The 19494-nt window shown below is 35.3% G+C and overlaps 1 protein-coding gene and 1 long non-coding RNA gene across 2 annotated transcripts; one reads left to right on the top strand and one right to left on the bottom strand.

Moving 5' to 3' along the window:
• Positions 1-14121: 14121 nt before the first annotated feature.
• Positions 14122-15483, bottom strand: LOC111207271. Its single transcript, XR_002659535.2, has 2 exons — positions 14623-15483; positions 14122-14545 (listed from the first exon to the last, which is right to left on the bottom strand). It is a non-coding gene; the product is annotated as an uncharacterized LOC111207271 (long non-coding RNA).
• A 1141-nt stretch (positions 15484-16624) lies between these two features.
• On the top strand, positions 16625-19034 carry LOC106365744 (type IV inositol polyphosphate 5-phosphatase 11-like). Its single transcript, XM_013805220.3, has 7 exons — positions 16625-16845; positions 16934-17081; positions 17177-17307; positions 17418-17494; positions 17890-18015; positions 18088-18263; positions 18596-19034. The coding sequence occupies exons 1-7, from the start codon at positions 16811-16813 to the stop codon at positions 18890-18892; spliced, it is 990 nt and encodes a 329-aa protein (XP_013660674.1). The 5' UTR covers positions 16625-16810; the 3' UTR covers positions 18893-19034.
• Positions 19035-19494: the final 460 nt, after the last annotated feature.

Genomic DNA, 19494 nt, shown 5'->3' with positions numbered 1-19494 from the left:
GAGGAAGTTTTACTTTTCCGAAAAGTTTTCGGGAAACGTGTTTTGGTAAAACCCTTACACGTTAAGATTTATTTAGTTCGGCAATGAGCCAAACATACAGGGTTTGATAAGATTTATCATTTCCCTTTATGTTTAGAAAGATAAATCGCGAGCTCGTTTCATTGCACTTCCTCTGGCGAAAAGTCGCGGCAAGGTTTTCGATTTCTCAAGAACTTTGGCGTTTGCGTTAGCGTTGGCCATAGGCGCAGCGGCGGCTGGAGATTTCTTACCAGCGTTGTTGCGAAGTGCGATTTCGTCTTTCGTATTTCCAGACATTGTGTTGATCAAGCGTTTTGCGGCTATGAGTTAGAGTAATCCGTACCCCCCTCCTTCTAGCGCCAAACTGTGGGAACCGAAATTCGCACTGTCGATTTTCATTTAAATTAGGAAAGTTAGGAAAATCCTAATTTCCCAGAGGTCCCGGATATCTGCTAAATCACACGCCAAGCAATCAGAACACGAAATTAAAGAAAAGAAGAAATAAGAAATTGTAAAAAAGAGCAAAAGGTGTCTTATTTCGAATTCACGTATGAGCGTTACAACAAGGTAGAAGCCTCGGCTATGAGAGCTGTCAGCGAGATTCCTAGATCTAACAACCTAAGACTGCAAAACTTATTTGAGTCGCAGCTCGAAATAACAAAAATGGAAAGTTGCCTAAATGCTTTAAGTGCTAAGTTTTCTCTGAAAAAGTTCTCCTTTGCCTCTCACCTAGGACTCCTTATATACTTGCTCCTAGGTCGGTTTGCGCCTTTCCCCTTCTGCCCTTAAGCCGTCATAGCTCAAAATTGGAGATATTCCAATTTTCCCGATCTTCGTGATTATCTTCGGAAACTTCACATTTATCCGCGGAAACTTGACATTTATCTTGCCTTAAGGCTTATGGGTTTTTGGTTAAGAAATCGTAAGTGGGTTTCGAGTTGCGTTTTAGGTCTCTTTGGGCCGTCTTTGACTCGAAACGTTTATTACGGTTTCTTCGATAAAAATAAACTTCCCGTGGTTTTTATCATAAAGTTTGACTGATGACTTCAAGTGATGAGAAACAAAGAATGGCTTAGCCGTGGCCTACGGGAGATAGAATTAAAGAGTAGACGAGAATGCATGGATTCGTGTTGTATCGATGATTCGAGCCGTGTACGTGCTCGGTCGCTATGTAGCGACCGAGCCTGGTTGGAGCTCGGTCGCTACGTAGCGACCGAGCTTGGTTTGAGCTCGGTTTCTACGTAGCAACTGAGCCGTGTGCATGCTCGGTCGTTACGTTGCGACCAAGCTTGGCTTCAGCTAGGTCGCTACGTAGCGACCGAGCTTGGCTTGATAGCGACCGAGCCGTGTGCGTGCTCGTTCACTAAGTAGCAACCGAGATTGGCCTGAGCTCGATCACTACGTAAGGACCAAGCCGTGTGCGTGCTCAGTCGCTACGTAGCGACCGAGCTTGGCTTGAGCTCGGTCGCTATGTAGCGACAGATCCGTGTGCGTGCTTGGTCGCTACGGCTCGGTCGCTACGGCTCGGTCGCTACGTATTGACCGAGCCGTGTGCGTGCTCGGTCGCTACGCAGCGACCAAACCGTGTGCGTGCTCGGTCGCTACACAGCGACCAAACCGTGTGCGTGCTCGGTCACTACGCAGCGATCGAGCCGTGTGCGTGAGCTTGGCTTGTGCGTGGTCCGATGGCCATACTTGAGCTTGTCCGTGGCCGATTTGGATACGTGTTCGTTGCCTCTGGATAATCGGTATTTAGTGGTTCGATTGAGATTAGAACAAGATTTTACCGCAAGACTCTTTGTGAAGATTCTTTTTACGAAGAACAACTTTCGTAAAAAATATTTACGCTGATTTTTACAGAGATTTGGACATTAACTTCGTCGTAACCGTTTTTGACCCCAACAAGGTCGAGTTGTAGTACTTAGGGATCGAATCCACATGGAGCGAGGGAACATGATAGATCTAATAGTTATATGATGAAAGCTAGATTAATAGATTATAAAGCAGTAAATATAATAAATTGCAGGGGCGAACAAGGTAGTTGTTCTTATGGGACTGAGAGTTATTTGACGGAAGGATGGCTGCTAGACTTAGGGTTTCTATTCAGGTAATCAAGATTATAATCCTACAGATGCTTAACAGTTGTATGCATGATATTATAGAGCTCAATCACTTAAGAACAAACAGATCGGCGTTCGCTTTCTAGGTTTGTCTATTGACAAGATCTAAAGGTCTCAACAGTAGGTCGGGCCAATTAGAAAGTGTAAATCAATGATTCTAGAGGAATATCGATCGATACACCTTTTGCACCGTCGATCGAATATTCTATAGGAATGTCGATCGACGTACTCTTAGTCAAGCTTTGCGCGCGGGTTGAATAATGCTCACTAGGCTTATTAGATCAGCTTTCGCCTTACTCTAACAATCCTAGTTCAATTAGGACGGATTCAGGGTGAGATTCAATTGATAACTTGTGCCTACAGCTCCTAGGTCAAGGTTCTAGTTAGCTAAACTAGAAACAAACATTAATGACAATCCTATTGATGAATATCACAGCTAGCAATTCTATAGTTGAGGCTAATCCCTCATAACCTATCTGAACCCTAAACCTAACAGGTGGATCTATTCAAACATGAAGTTTGTCACCGAAATCATAGATGAATAAATATAAAATTGCAATAGATATAAAAACAATGAATATAAAGCTTAGCCGTCAACAATAGCTTAAAAAACACATAAATAGGGTTTTAGGTCATCAAAAGGTATTCTGGTAATTTGTGGTTCCTTCTGGGCTTCAGTCGGTCATCAAATATGCACGGCCAGTATTCTGGCATCACCATCGATCGACACCAAGGATGCACCGTCGATCGACAGTCCTTCATCTCCTCGACAGCTTCCTCTCGCGAGGCAGACTGACCACTCTTCAGTAAAACGGGCATATCTTCTGCTACAGGATGCTGATTGACCTCAAAATGGCGGCATTGGAAATCTAACTCAAAGCCCTATGCTCTGTTAAAAGATGAGATCAATCTAACGGTGGGAATGTCTCCATTCATAGCTAAACCTCTAACGCTCAGTGCAGCTTTGCACTCAAAAGGCTCGAAAAGACACCAAAATCACTACTTTCCTCCAAATCGCCCATGAACCTGTAAACACTCTAAATAGACTCTATACCGTAGTACTTAGTTATTAAAACACTTATAAATCATAGCTAAAAGTGTGTAAAATCCATGGCCTATCACACAACCTGAACATCTTGCTTTTCACAACTTTCAGAATAGTGATGAAATGACTCACATTATGTTAGAGATCGAGAAAGAAGTTAAGATGCATTCTGATAGAAGAATCCAAGTATATACAAACTCTCACTTTATCTTGATGTATGACTGTTTAGGCAAGCTGAAAATACGAAGATCCGTCAAATGCTCTAGGTTTACAATTGACTCGAGCGAGTTTGTGACCAAATCTTCATCCTCTGTTACCAAAAGATTCGATCTATAAGTCCATTCTTCCAACCAAATACTAAGCATTGAGGCCAAGAAATAGAAAGCTGTCAGAGGCGAATGTGAGGAACTTATAAAGTACTTCTCCTTACACGTCATATGATTCTTTATGCGCTAGTAAACAGTTTCTAAGCAATGATGATGCTGAGCCATTAAAACTTTCTGGCATGAAGGAGAAGTTGCGGATAGCTTTTGATGCAGCAATGGCACAAAGCTAGCTGTTTCTCTGCTCTCCTTGCGTTACAAAGTGGTTTGAAGCGAGGTGAAATGGGTGTTGAATACACTTACAATGCTCTCCTTCATTTCACTTTATCTTTGCAGATTGAATTATGATGTCGAAGGAAGGAAACAAACAATGTACTCAGTGGTGGTGAAGGGATCTGTGACAACCCGCCCCGCTCACTCGGAACCTAGGCTCACAGCCCTGGAGGGCACCGACCCTAACCCCTCTCATGTGCGCCCCTCCCGGCCATACATGTAGGTTATTGATGCGCTTGGCGTTACTCGAATCCAAGACCTCACCCTTTAACAACACTCCAACAGGACGAGTTGTCACCAATTGACTTGCATATTAATTGGTGACAACTCGTCATGTTGGAGTGTTGTTAAAGGGTGAGGTCTTGGGTTCGAATAACGCCAAGCGCATCAGTAACCTACATGTATGGCCGGGAGGGGCGCACATGAGAGGGGTTAGGGTCAGTGCCCTGCACGGCTGTGAGCATGGGTTCCGAGTGAGCGGGGCGGGTTGTCACATTGTCACAAAAAGTTGACTTCTTATGTGATAACCCATCCTGCTCACTCGGAATCCGGCTCACAGCCCTGCATGGCACGACCCTAACCCCTCACCGTGGGAGGAAACGCCTCCACATCCACCGGTAGGTTATTGGTGCGCTTAGCGTAACTCGAACCCAAGACCTCACCCTTTAACAACACTCCTCCAGGATGAGTTTTCACCAATTGATTTGCAGGTCCTAGTGAGTGGGACGGGTTGTCACAGGATCGTTGAACGCCTACTAACTCTGCCAACTCCATTGATTTAGCCGCACTTGAACCTGCAAGGCGCTGAACTTCTTCTTCATTGAACCAGAGAGACAAAACGAAGAAACCTAACAATCATCGATGTTTCCTATGGCCGTCTTCTGGAGAAACGATTTGAAGCAATATAAAATTATAAAAATTAATATTTAAAAATTGTTATAAAATTTTTTTAAAAATAAATTTTATTTGTATAATTAGAAGAATTGAACTGGATTAACATTAAATTTAGTTATAAAATGATAAGAATGCGTCTAAGTTGATTGAATAGTAATATGCGGAACAATTGCGATGCGTGTTAATAGTAACAAAAAAATATATGTATATGTAAATATTTTTGTTAATATTAATGGCGGTGCAGTGTACTACCACTTGGAGACTAAAAATAATAGGTGATTTTTTTATTTTATTAGCAAAGTTCCCTAAAAAATACACAATTATAGTTATTGTTATCTTCAGTTATAACTATTTTACCTACAAATATTTACAGTTTTTGCTATAACATTACACTAGATGGTCCTCTAAATCTGCAGAAAAAGTAAGGGACTCAGGGAAGTCATCAGTCGATGCAGGACCGCCAGTAGATGGTCCTCTGCGAGATCGAAGGCGATGGGGGCATATCGTCAGGTGGCTGAAAACCAAGGCGCGCGCAGTCCAAGGGTTCTTGTACTTCCACTGATAGGACTGCCTCAACCACTTGGCACTCTTCAGATGGGTCTCATCCAGCGCCCCTTGCTTGGACTTGACGGTGCACCCAGTTGTCAAAATTCAAGGTGCATGAAGATGGAAGTAAGAAGACTTCCAACAAACTCCTTCCTTGCACCTTTTCCAATGAAAGGCTTGGTCTTCAGTGAGAACAAGTGCTCAGTAAAAAAGACTCTTAATATTTTTTTCAAAAAATATGTTTCTATTTGTTTTTCATGACATTATTATATACAATATATGTGTCATCATATAATTAATCGTATTTAATACGTACCATCATATAAGTAATCATATAATTAATAATATTTTATACATACCATCATATAAATAATCATATATATTATATTTTTGAAACTTAATGTAAAATATAAAAACCATAATTTAAGTTGGTGTTTGAAATTGGGCTTTGCATTGTATTTTTCTTATATATATTGAAAACAACTTTTTATAATAGTTATTGGAAAATATTTTAGTAAAAACAGTTTTTGAATATATGTATATTTTTGAATCAATTTTTGATATAAATCATTTTTAAATGATTATTTTGATTTGAAATATATATATAAGTTTAAATTTTTTTTAAGATTATTTCAGACACAATATGTTTTTAGATAATTAGATTGGGCATTTTTCGGTGGCCTAAATAGTTAATTTTTCATAATATAATGAATTTCTAATGTTTCTTAATAACATAAGTCCATTGCTTTTTTCTCTTAATATATTGTTATCCATGTTTCCAAACAACAATATACTCCCTTTTTATACTGCTATATATGTTTCCAAACAATTCTCAAATGTACTTCAATTTTAATAATATACTAGATTTTGCTCCGTGTACCTGCACGGGTATCTACTTTATCTTTTATATAAATATATATTTGTTGTAAGTAGACAGTGCTATATATTTTCTATTAGATGTTATTTTGTCTTTCTTAAAAGTATAATATAATATTGCATATATTATTTTTTCCAAAAATATGTTGCTATTTATTTTTCATGTCACTATTATATATCATATATGTGTCATCATATAATTAATGTATTTTATACGTACCATCATATATGTACTCATGTAATTAGTTGTATTTTATACGTACCATCATATAAATAATCATATATATTATATTTTTTTTTAACTTAATGTGAAATATAAAAACCGTAATTTATGTTGGTTTTTGAAATTTGACTTTGTATTGTATTTTTCTTATATATATATTTAAAACATTTTTTATAATGGTTATTAAAAAATATTTCCGTAAAAATCATTTTTTGAATATATGAATATTTTTGAATCAGTTTTGATATAAATCAATTTTAAATTAATATTTTGATTTAAAATATGTACATAAAGTTTAAATTTTATTTTATTATTATTTTGACAAAAGTTATTTTTAGATAATTAGCTTGGGTCATTTTCGTATATTTTAAAACTAACCTAGATATATTTCTCATAATATAAAGGACTTCCAAATTTTTCTTAATAAAATAAGTACATTTCTCTTTTTGTTTAATATATCGTTATCTATGTTTTCAAACAATATTATGTTTTTTTACTGCTATCTATGTTTCCAAAAACTTTTTAAAGGTACTTCTACTTTAATAAGATAAATAGATATAATATTCCATATATTATTTTTTCAAAAATATGTTGCTATTTATTTTTCATGTCACTATTATAAATCATATATGTGTCATCATATAATTAATGTATTTTATACGTACCATCGTATAAGTACTCATATAATTAATTGTATTTTATTCGTACCATCATATAAATAATCATATATATTATATTTTTGAAAACTTAATGTGAAATATAAAAACCATAATTTATGTTGGTGTTTGAAATTGGAATTTGTATTGTATTTTTCTTATATATATATTTAAAACATTTTTTTATAATGGTTATTGAAAAATATTTTAGTAAAATTCATTTTTTGAATATATGTATATTTTTGAATCAATTTAGATATAAATCAATTTTAAATTAATATTTTGATTTGAAATATGTACATAAAGTTTAAATTCTGGCAATCCCAGATAAGAACCCATACCTCATAGATTCTGAATTCCCAAGATATCTCTCAACTCATGTCTACTAGATTCATCAATCTTGTGTCCAAATTGAATATAATATTTCTGAAAATTAATTAATTGACCCGAGATCGCCTCATATTCCTTTAATATCCTTAGAATGGTTTGACATTCCTCCTTTTGTGCCTTGGAAAAAAAGAAGCTATCATCTGCAAACAGTAGGTGTGGGAAATCGACGGGCACTCTCTGGCCACCTTCATTCATGTTAATTGTTTTTCTCGTTCAGCCTTTTTAATGTTTGCAATCAATGACTCTGTACACATGATGAATAAATATGTAGATAAGGGATCCCCCTGGCGTAAGCCTCTGTGTGGAATTATATGACCTCGCAGTTGACCATTTAATAAAATACGATATTGAACAGATGATATACACTCTATGATCAATTTGACCCAATAAGGATCGAAACCCATTTTTTTGTAAAGGAGCCTGAATAAAATCCCACTCCACTCTATCATACGCCTTACTCATATCCGTCTTGATTGCCATATATTTATTTTGGCAGGCCTTATTAGCTCTCAATCCATGAAACATTTCATGTGCAGTAAGAATATTATCCGATATCAACCTTCCTGGCACAAATGCCGATTGTGTTTCCGAGATGAGTCGTGGAAGACATGATTTCAAACGCTGACATAAGACATTCGACATAATCTTGTATCCTACATTACATAGACTTATTGGTCTTAGTTCCTTCATCCTTGTAGGTCTCTCCGTCTTCAGAATCATGCAAATATTAGGAATGTTTAACCTTGAGTCCATATCCCCTGTAACCAAAAAATTATTTACCATATTGACCAGATCTTTTTAGATAATATGCCAGGAGTGTTGGAAGAAAAGAGTTGTCATCCCGTCCGGTCCTGGAGCTTTTTCCGGGTGCATCATAAACAAAGTCTGGCGTACTTCCTCCTCCGTTTCTGCTCTCAACAGCCTTTGATTTCATCTGGAAGGAGATAGACGGAGCTACCTCCATCAGAAAACTATCAAATTCTAATGGGGAAGTGGTGCTAAATAACTCATCAAAATAATCTACACCCACCTTCTCGACCCCTTTTTCTTCTGTTATCCAGTTACCTGTTTCATCATGAAGTCCCACAATCCGATTACGAACCCGTCTTTGTTTTGTCAAAGCATGATAAAACTTTGTATTCAGATCCCCAGATGAATACCACATATACTTTTCTGATGCCAGTAAATATCCTCATCCTTGTACGCATCCTGTAATTTGCTAGAAACCTCAAGAATTTTTTCTTGTGACCTATTGTTATCTGTTTGGACTTCTTCCAGAGCTCTCTGACGATCTTGAATTTTGTCCTTTCCATATGGTGGATTATTTTTCCGCCATGCAGCAATTTCATGGCGGCAGTTGCTGATTTTGTAAACAAAATCATCGGGTTGTCCTCCGTTATGTTCCATCCAACCTGTAGCTATTGATTCCATAAGGCCGTCATGTTCGATCCAAAGTTTATCAAACCTAAATTGCCCTCTTCTTCGAGGGACCGTATCCTCTATAAAAGCCACCACTGGTCGATTGTCGGACGCAACCATCCCTAAATATTTCGTATAAGAACATGGGAAGAGTGTGTGCCAGTCTTCGTTTGCCAATGCATGATCTAAACGGCATCTAATCGTCACTGCCCCTTTCCCTTTTCCTCTTCGTCCCCGCCACGACATTTTATTTCTCCGAGCCGGAAACTCCAACAAACCACTATTTCTGATCATATTGTTAAAATGGATAAAAGAGTTTGCACTTCTTAAAGAACCACCTTCCTTCTCATGATTTCCGGTAATCTCATTCATGTCTCCAGTAATAAACCAAGGTTCTGTTCGCGATAATCCATAACGAGTCAATCGTTCCCATACCTGTTCCCTTAATTTTTTGACGGGATCGCCATATACAAACGTTAGGTAAATTATTTTCCCAAGAGCCACTGCCTCCACATCTATCATTCTATTACTAGAGTAGAGAATTTTAATTTGATATTTATTTTTATAGAACAGAGCTAAACCCTCCTCCTTCTATTTGGATCCACAGCAACAAGATTATCATTACCAAAATATGATTGAAATCCTTGTACATAATCTATCTCTTACTTTATTTCAGATAGAAATAAAAATCGGATTTATGTTTATGTCATATTTCCCGAAGATTACTTATCGTCCATTTACTTCTCATACCCCTACAGTTCCAACTTAGTATCCTCATATAATACACCTTGGTTATGCTCCATGGAGCCAGGAGATCCAGATTTAATGATACCCATATATCTCAAAAAAAGTGAAGAATGTAGACCCCAAAACCTACAAACCATTGAATAATAGTAATTTCGTTGACACATTTTTAAATACCCAAACCACTTATGTGTTCCACCAAAACCAGTGAGACTACTATCCCAAGACTCTGTGTTACATACACTGACTATGCTACTGCGAATGAACCATATTGAAGCATAAATAATGGCAAAACACCAGGCACAAGCACCAAGACGACCAGCTTTATTCCAAAATAAAATCGCATAAACCAATCTTTCAGCCAAAAGTGCAAAACTAGAAAAACAAAACAACTCATGCACCATGCAGCCCCACACGTAACATTGTAACCAAAATAATAAGACTCTGGTTCGTATTACTACTAAAGCCCAGTTTCTGCGTAAATACCAAACCACACATATTGGTTAAATTCTTTTTATCAACATCCGTCTCTCGTCTAGATGTTTCCAAACCGGGGGGGAATGCCTTCCAACAATAAAGGAGATTCATACTTATAATGATTGTAACTTTTATGGGCTTATCCCACCTATTTCTCTCCGTCAGACCCCCCCAACGACCTTTAGTACAAACCATATTCCATCTCATATAAGTTTTGTACCGTAGAAACAACTTAATCAACTCCTCAATACAATCAAAACCCTTTGCAAGATTACCCATATTCCAATTAAGAAGAGATAAAAACCATAAAATCATCATGAACCAAGCACTAATACATACAATACCCGTTAGATTAACCTTATATAACCATGAGCAGAGCACTCCACCCAAATTATAAATCTTCAAAGACCAACAATCCTCAACATCTTCTATATATTCACTCCCTGTCTGTATTTGGTAAGAAGAGACCAAACACAGACGTTTTTTCACCAATGGGATTACTATCATATTCCAGAGCTTAACATATAGAAAACCACACTTAATCATACTGTCCAAACCGGCTACCGTCCATACTCGAACCCGCAGCCCACACACTAACCCCGTGTAATAAGTTCGAAAGCGTAAGGGATCCATACAACACCAATAACACCAGTCGAAACAAACAATTTTATTCCATATAAAGATCTTAGAGCAAGACTTATCCATCAATTCAAAAGACAACAACCATTCATAAACAAAATGAAAACCATAAAATAAACAAAAGAGAATGCTCAAAGAGCTTATTGAAACTGCAATAAGATAAAAACCATAAAACCGAAACTTCCCATATGTTTTATCGATGGTTTGTAGAAAGACAAGGAGCCTTATTTATATATTCTTAAGTTCTTATACATCAGAACCAAACTCATCCAGACTCACAAAGACTCAACTAAAAGTCCACACATAAATTTAGAATATTCAAGCGTGACCTAATTTAAAAAAATGATACCCAAAAGGAATAACTCATACCTAAATTGATAACCAATGTTCATGTCTAACTGATTTTATAAACTAATGAAAATGACTATTTCTATCTGTTTGGCTAAATTAATTGAAATAGAAAGAGTTTTTTATTTAGTAAGATAATTGTGTGGAGTGAAAAAACTAAAAGACAATAAATGTAATACTTTTTTATTATTTTGATTGAAGTTATTATTTATTCACAAAACATGTCTTTGAATTATGTATTTGGCTATGCAATTTTTCACCGATTGAAATTAAAGTCTAAACTTAAAATACAAATTTAGTGGTTTAACGACATACTTAAAAAAAGGATGACAAAAGGACATACTGATAAAAAAACTCAGACTTAAGTGAAGGACAACAACCAACCAGGGGGAGGATGCAGAAACAGATTCAGTGGGGGCACACAAAAAAATTCATTGTATTTTATTTTTGGGCTGGGGGACTGGCACCATTCCGCCCCTGCAACCAACTACAGCAGATCAATAAGATTCTCAATTTATGTAGTTGAATTCACCATTCTTGCTCAGAGTCAACGAGCAACAAGTAATAGTTCTCGCTCAGAGTCAATGAGTTTTTCTTATATTATGTCAAGGTTAGTGAGTCACTGAGTTTCTATCTCAAAACCAAATAGTAATAAATAGTTTGCTTCTTTTTTTTTCGCTCTTACTTCTACATGTCTCATCTCATTTCCGGACATTAATAGCTCATAAAATGGTTTGAGTGCTCGTATAAGTGGAAATGTTTACGAGAAATTCCCTAGAATATATCTAAATAAGTTTTTGTCACAAATATAGCTTTAAAAATAAAAAAGACCAAAATAGAATTAAATGTTTTATCAAAATAAGTAAATATACACTTATACTCCTAGGGTTAATTAATCTAGACATTAGGATTTATAGTTAAGGGATGTGGTTTAGGGTTTAGGGTCTAAGGTTTAGGATTTAGGGTTTAGGGTTTAGAGTTTAAGAGTGAAGTTTTAGGGATGAGATTTCAAATTTTAAAAAATAAAATTAAAATTAAAATTTTCAAAGTAAAAAATGCTATTTTGGTTATTTTAGTTTTTGAAGTATATTTTTGTGACAAAAACTTAAAAATATCTATTTGAGAAAATTGCCCGATCTTTATTGTGTGAGTTATTTGCATCAATCAAACCATAAACAAAAAAGTTGTGGAGGGGACTTGACTTAATTTTTCAAAGTCCCGATCGGGGACTTTTATTTAGTTTGTGGATAAGAATATTTCGTTTAGTAATTTTGAACAGTAGAAAATTCATTACAATATATATGGGGTTGAATAATATAACTTCTAATAGGAGTATTTACATTAACATGGTTACATGAAGTTTGAATAAATTAAAATATTTTAAAATACTTTGGAATAAAATTTAAAAATTAATTGTTAAAGTTAAAGACTGAATGAATTGAAAATTTTAAAACAATTTGAACAAATAATTTAAATTTAATTATTTAAGGCTTACTAATAAAAAGTCAAATTTAATTTGGGAAATAGCCTAATAACATTTCCGGTCCAAAATTCGTATGGAATATATCTCAATAAAATAAAGCATCTATTCTATTAAAATAGAAACATGGTCTATTGATATATGTGTGGTCCAACTATTTTAATACAATTATTAAAACTTCTTATTAATTATTTAAAAAAAAATATTATACAAAAAACACAAATATAACTAAAAACACAAATATAAAAATTAAATTTCTAAAAAAATTATAAAACAGAAAATATACTCGTCCTTTTAAGGACGGGTCATAATCTAGTTATATATTATTAGAGCATACCTATTGTAGATATCTCACAAAGTGTTTTTTTTTTGTAACATCTCACAAAGTGTCTAAGTATTATAATATAAGAACAAAAAAATGGTGAGAGAATGAGTGATTGTTTCTCACTGAGAACTTCTCATAACCTCTTTTTGCCACTTGCTAATTTTTTTTTTTTTTTTTTTTAACACTGGTTTTGATTATATATAAAAAGTCACAGATATGGACCCTCTCAAAGGGAGGGAACGATACAACATCGAACTACAACACCAACAAACCCCATCCCAAAACAACTAGAAATCTTGATCTCTCCAAACTTCAACCCCAAGACAATCAAGATTACAAAAACCTGCTCTCATTCACGAACAACTCAAAAAGCCAACAAGGAGGACCCGAAGCCACATAGGATTGGTGACGATTTTCTCTGGTTACACTTGTAGCAATGAGGGATGCACATCTATTAGAATTTCGATAAACTACCAATAGTTGAGCATCCTTCACCGCCAGTAAAGCCTTTGAGATCTCCCCGCTCTGAAACGCATACAATGGCCAGTCCATAGGTTTCATCACCGCTTCAAATTCCTCCTTAAATTGACCTGCAAAAACCACCTTGCTAAGTTTGAGACTAGCCATACTCTCCACTGCCCATAGAATGGCTTGAAGTCTAGCCTCTTCCTTGTTTGGGATTTGAGCAAAGGAACTTCTACTGTGACATAAGACCACCCCTCTGTGGTTCCTTACTACCCAGGCCACACCCAAGATTCGAGAATGTTTGTTCCAATCATATCCAATATTGCACATGGTCCAGTCCTTTGATGGAGGACTCCATTTCAAGTTTTCTCTCTTCTCCTGAGTAGCCACTTGCTAATTTTAATAGGTTTATTTTTTTCTTTTATTTGTGTAATTTAGTTCCGTGAAAAATATTGATATATTATTTGCTGGATACTCCAAAATGAAATCCTCCCTGATGTGTATGCTCCTAGGTATCTCAAAACTATATAACTTTATGTCAATATGTCCTCATTTGAGACACTTTTTGGTTAATGTTTTAAGGTTTTGAGATACCAGCAATACTATATATAATATTTTTAAATTTTATATTGTAAGATACCTTTTTTAAAACGTTGCAATAAGGTTGTTCTATATAGTGTTCCGACTATATAGTGTTCCTATAGACATTTCTCACTAAATATGAAATAATATAGTTGGGATATACATACTATTTTTTTTTTAACTCAAAATTTTATTAAATTTTTCATAATGAAACACATCGTGCATTACAATAACCGGCAGAAAATGGTAATATCTTCAGAAGCAATAGCCCAAAAAAAGAAGACAATAACAACGAGGTAGTATAATACGAGAAATAAACATTAGAAAGCTACATGTACTAAAGCTGGAACTGATGGACAGATCATAACTCGCAGACACTCGTGACAAACTGAGACCGAATATAACCAAATAACCAATGACCTAGGCAAACCCAATCCTGAAGGGTATACCACAAGCCAAAACAGGCGCAACATCGGGATAAACATGTGCGAATATAAGCTTGCATCAACACCAGAGACTGTTGCAAACCGGAGTCGAGGCAGAACCAAGTCAAAACCAAACACCTAGGCTCAAAGACACAAGAACTTGAAATGCTAAAGGGAAAAACACCGGCGAAGATTTACAGATCTTACACGCGGACACTCGTTAGGCAGAATAGCGATCTACAGAGCTAAAATTGGTCACTTCCTCGCAAGAGAAAACCTGCAAATCAAACTCACTGCTTCGTTTCGAAACGCTCGCCCAATCCATGGTAGATAAAGGAGAGGTCTAGTAGATACCTCCACAGCAAATACACCTCACACCGACGAATCCAAAAAGCTAGAACAAAGCGAAAAAGAATTAACCATAACTGCAAGCAACCGAAAAGAAACAGAAGCACCACAACCCAAATTTAAAGCAGCCCTCGAACAACGATGATTCTATAGATCCTGATCGTCAAAACCGGTGAGAGATATGAACTAACGAGAAAAATATCCTCACTTAAACTATCATAAACCATACAAAACTTAGATTAAACTAAAGAGAAAAAAGAGATCCTTCCTCACGTAGCGGCGGTGAAGAGCACCTCCAACCATGGAGGGAGATCGGATGACCTGGAGTTTTGTTCTTCTTTTCTCTCTCGATGGCTTGACTAATTTTTTTTTACCTTTGTTTTGGATATACATACTATTTAATATTTGAAATAATTTAAATAGACCAAAGTTCGAAACAAAAAAGGGGGACGAAAATGGATGACTTCGCCGTGAGACCACTTGCCTAGCAATGCCATCCCCATATACTTTTAAGTTTTAACACCTAATAGGCTAAAAGATATTTAAATTTGTTATTTTTTTTAATAATAATCGAACTTATTCTATACGAGACAAATAGAATCTTTCAAACCATTGTATTAAAAAAGATTTTCTTTTGCAATTGTACTCTCAATTATTTACAAAAGTTGTTGTCCAAAACCATTCTTTCATGTGTATTAATCTAGGCCGGCTCTATGACTGGTATACAAAAAAAAAAACAAATAAACTCATCAACAAAGGAACATTTTGCAAAAACGTTAGCGGTCCATTACCTTCAAACCAACTAAAAAAGTTAGTCGAATAACTAAAAGTAAAAGCTCAAATGGTATTTTTCAAAAAAAAGGAAGTTCAAATGGGTTCCTTAGTAATAGTATTAGTATTTCAGTTTCTATTCGTTAGCAGTTCATAGGGGTGGGCACTTTACCCGATACCCGAAGCCGCACTCGAACCCGATCCGAAAAACCCGAACCGAAGTAGCAAAATACCCGAACGGGTATTAAGTTAGGAGAGATTGGATATCCGAACCCGAACGGGTAATCTCCGAGCCCGAATGGATATCCGAAGATAACCGAACATATATATACTTACCCTTATATTTCTAATTTACTTCTCTTATTTTTTTAAAAATATTTATATTGATGTTACACATACTTTAAGATCAAAGTATATATATATAATTATGGACAAAATGATTTGATATTCATTAAAATGCATGTCAAACTTTTTGTTTCATGTATTAACAAAAGTTACATTCAAAGTTTAAAAACAATACCATTAATATCTATTTGTTTTTGAAATATTATCTCCAAACCTATTAATCATCTAATCTATTAAAAAAAAAATCAGTTACGTGAAATCTATATTTTTAAATACACGAAACTTAAAAAATGAAAAAAATAATTTTTTTTCTTTTAAAATCAAAATATTCGAACCCGATTCAAAATAACCGAACTCGAACTAAAAATACCCGAACCCGGCCCGAAGTACAGAAATACCCGAACGGGTTCTATAACCCTATACCAAAATACCCGAAAATCCGAAATACTCGAAAATCCGAAATACCCGATCCGAACCTGAACGGATATTCGAAAGCCTGCACCCAGCAGTTCACCTTAATTGAAAACAGAAGGTAAAGAAACCGAAACTTCAAAGCTTAAGCAGAAAAAAAAAAACCGGAACTAATCGAATTATATAGAATTATATATATTGTATCATGGGGGCACACACAACATAAGATTGGTTTACATCACATGTGATGATGTTGATGCGAATAAGAGTATCGTCCACATATGTTTACTGTATAATATAATCATTGAATTTCTAATAAAGACGAAAGATTCTATTGTACTATTATCTTATGCTCTAGAGATTTCCTGATGAAGAAAATGTTACCCTAAGTCATTATCAAATTCGACCGTCCATTTGAAGACGTACACGTCTTTATGGTCAAACATCACCTAACTTCCTAGAAAACTACGTAACATTGCATGTGCCTGATTTCATTGTTCAAACCCAGGCAATTTATATATAGAGGATGGATGAATGAAGATGACTTTGTGAAATTTCCAGGCTCTTATCATACCAATTCTCTTTAAATTTGCTCACTTCTTCCCCTCTCTCTACAAAATACCTTTCGAATCGTACCATTTACGGAGAAACAGGGCATGCAGAGACAATGGGCAATACAAATTCTTTGTGTGGGCGTAAAGGGTAACAATTAGTATCACTATCAATTTTAATATTTATAAATACCAAGTAAAAAGACATGTAACGTGTATTATTGTGTACTTCTGTATAGATTTTACAACAAGGAAACTTTGTTAAGTTCTGTTGGCAACAACTCATCCCACGATGGTATTAGAACAATTGAAGCTGTTAAGAGTTGTAGCTTTTCTAGAAAATCAGATCTTTGTATCCGTATCATCACATGGAACATGAATGGAAAGGTACGTTCGTAGGTATGCGCATATTCGCTAGTTATTAGATATATAACAAACATTCCTTAATATCATCATTAATTATTCCTATAACAAATGTGAAGGTTTCGTATGAAGATTTGGTTCAGCTTGTTGGCAAAGACAGAAAATTTGATTTGCTTGTGGTTGGAGTGCAAGAGGCTCCCAAAACCAATGTAGCTCAACTTTTGCAGACAGCTTCATCTCCAACTCATGTGTAAGTGATCTACTGTTTCTTTCTGTTTATCTCCATTATTGATTTACCACAAATTTTCTGTTCCCTGTGATTTTAATATTGCGAAGTTTCATTTACGAAATGAAATGCAGGCTTCTTGGGAAGGCGAAACTGCAATCGATCCAGCTATTATTGTTTGGACCAAAGAATTCACAACCACTAGTAAAAGGTATTTATTCATCTATTATCATCAGATGTATTTATACTCTCTAACAATCGGTTCCCAAGCGGGCCAAAATCAGTCAGATACAAAAAATCGTCAATGGAAGGTTAACATTTTTAGCCTAAGTGTTTGATTAATCGGTCTAGGCAGTTTATTGCGACACCATGAAAAGTATTAAATGCTACTCAATATATGTAAATAATTTGTATTAGTTAAATACTTAAAATGACACTAACACTGAAAATAAATCTCTAGATTAACTGACTAGGTGTTAAAGCTTCCTAAACACCTAGTATTACAAATTTTTTGAGATGTATATACAATCTTACAATAAAACCAAAACAATAGTGTCTGATTAAATTCAGCTTTTTTTTGTAACTTTGGTGTCTGATTAATTGCAGAATTAAAAGCGGAAAGTCAATCGGTTGGAGGATGTGGAGGTTTAATTGGAAGAAAGAAAGGAGCCGTGGCTATTCGTATAAACTACGATGACATCAAAATCGTTTTCATCTCTTGTCATCTCTCTGGTACCTACTTTTTCTTATCGCTAATTTACAATTAAATTATAATTACAAATACTAATGTTACTATGTATGCAGCTCACGCAAATAAAGTAGATCAGAGAAATGAAGAGTTGAGACGCATATCAAATTCACTAATATCAAAAGACAAAAGGACACATGACCTCATTGTTTGGCTTGGAGATCTTAATTACAGGATCCAAGATGTCTCTAACCGTCCTGCTCGATCCCTTATTCAAAACCATCTTCAATCTGTAAGTCCCCTTTTCAATTCATAAAATGCAAACTATATCTTGATACTAACGGGTGCATACTCGGCATTTTCTTTAATTATAAATCTAGGATTGTAAGGATATAAAAAAATGAAAGATAATTTAATTAGTTCTATATTTTTCTCATAATTCTTAATTACTTGGCTCGATTCATCTCGGTTGCATAAAATTTTATTTTATTTTGGTACACAATATTATTACAGTTTGGCATTAAATAAGAGTTATGTTCTATTTTGAATAACTCAAGTACATCCGTACATGATCCGATTTGTTACTTACTCCCAATCCTTATTTGACGTTATGACATTATGCAGGTTCTTGTGCGTAAAGATCAGCTCTTGCAAGAAGCTGAGAGAGGTGAAATATTCAAGGGATATAATGAAGGAACTCTAGGGTTTAAACCGACTTACAAATACAATGTGGGAAGCAGTAACTACGATACAAGCCACAAGGTCAGGGTTCCAGCTTGGACAGACAGGATCTTGTACAAGATTCAAGATACCAAAAATATTCAAACAACTCTTTACTCTTATGATTCCATAGACCAAGTGAATGGTTCCGATCATAAGCCTGTGAAAGCGGATCTTTGCTTGAAGTGGATCAACAGTTAAATGAATGAATGAATTTTGTGAGGAGTCAGAATAATATATTGTTGCTAGATTGAATGTAAATAGTAAGCAACATTTTGCGTTTCTGTTTAGCTGTTATTAGATTTGTATGTTTCAATGTAAGGTTCGTGTTGTGTTTTTGCTCTTTTGTTCACTTCTTTTGGCTTGACCTCTCCACTCTTCTCATACGGCCAGCCTCTCCCTTCCTTTACTCTGTTTTATTCTCTGTTTTTGTTCTCTCATTCATTCACTCACTATCTTTGTTTCTACTTGTGTATCATCACCACACAAGCACACACTCAACTCTCTTTACTCTCTCTTTACGTTTGTTGTTGTTCTTGTAGAGAGAGAAGAGAGAATACTTTGATTTGTCTACATTTTTACTTCTTATTAGACTTGAATATCTTTTACAACAACACACACATACATTTTAGAGTAGACTTCTCTACGTACTACACTTGCACAACTTGGACTCTAGACTTAGACTTAAACAACTCTCAACAACTCTCACTTAACTCTTCTTAGCTAGGCTTTTATTCAATACTTCACTCTTCCATAGATAGTCTAGCCAACTAATTATTTTCCTTCTCAACTTGATTCTTTGT

The sequence above is a fragment of the Brassica napus genome, chromosome C6 (genome assembly GCF_020379485.1).
Source record: "Brassica napus cultivar Da-Ae chromosome C6, Da-Ae, whole genome shotgun sequence".
Classification (NCBI taxonomy): Eukaryota; Viridiplantae; Streptophyta; class Magnoliopsida; order Brassicales; family Brassicaceae; genus Brassica; species Brassica napus.
Note: the sequence above shows the minus strand (reverse complement) of the source record. Positions and strands in the feature narration are given on the sequence as shown.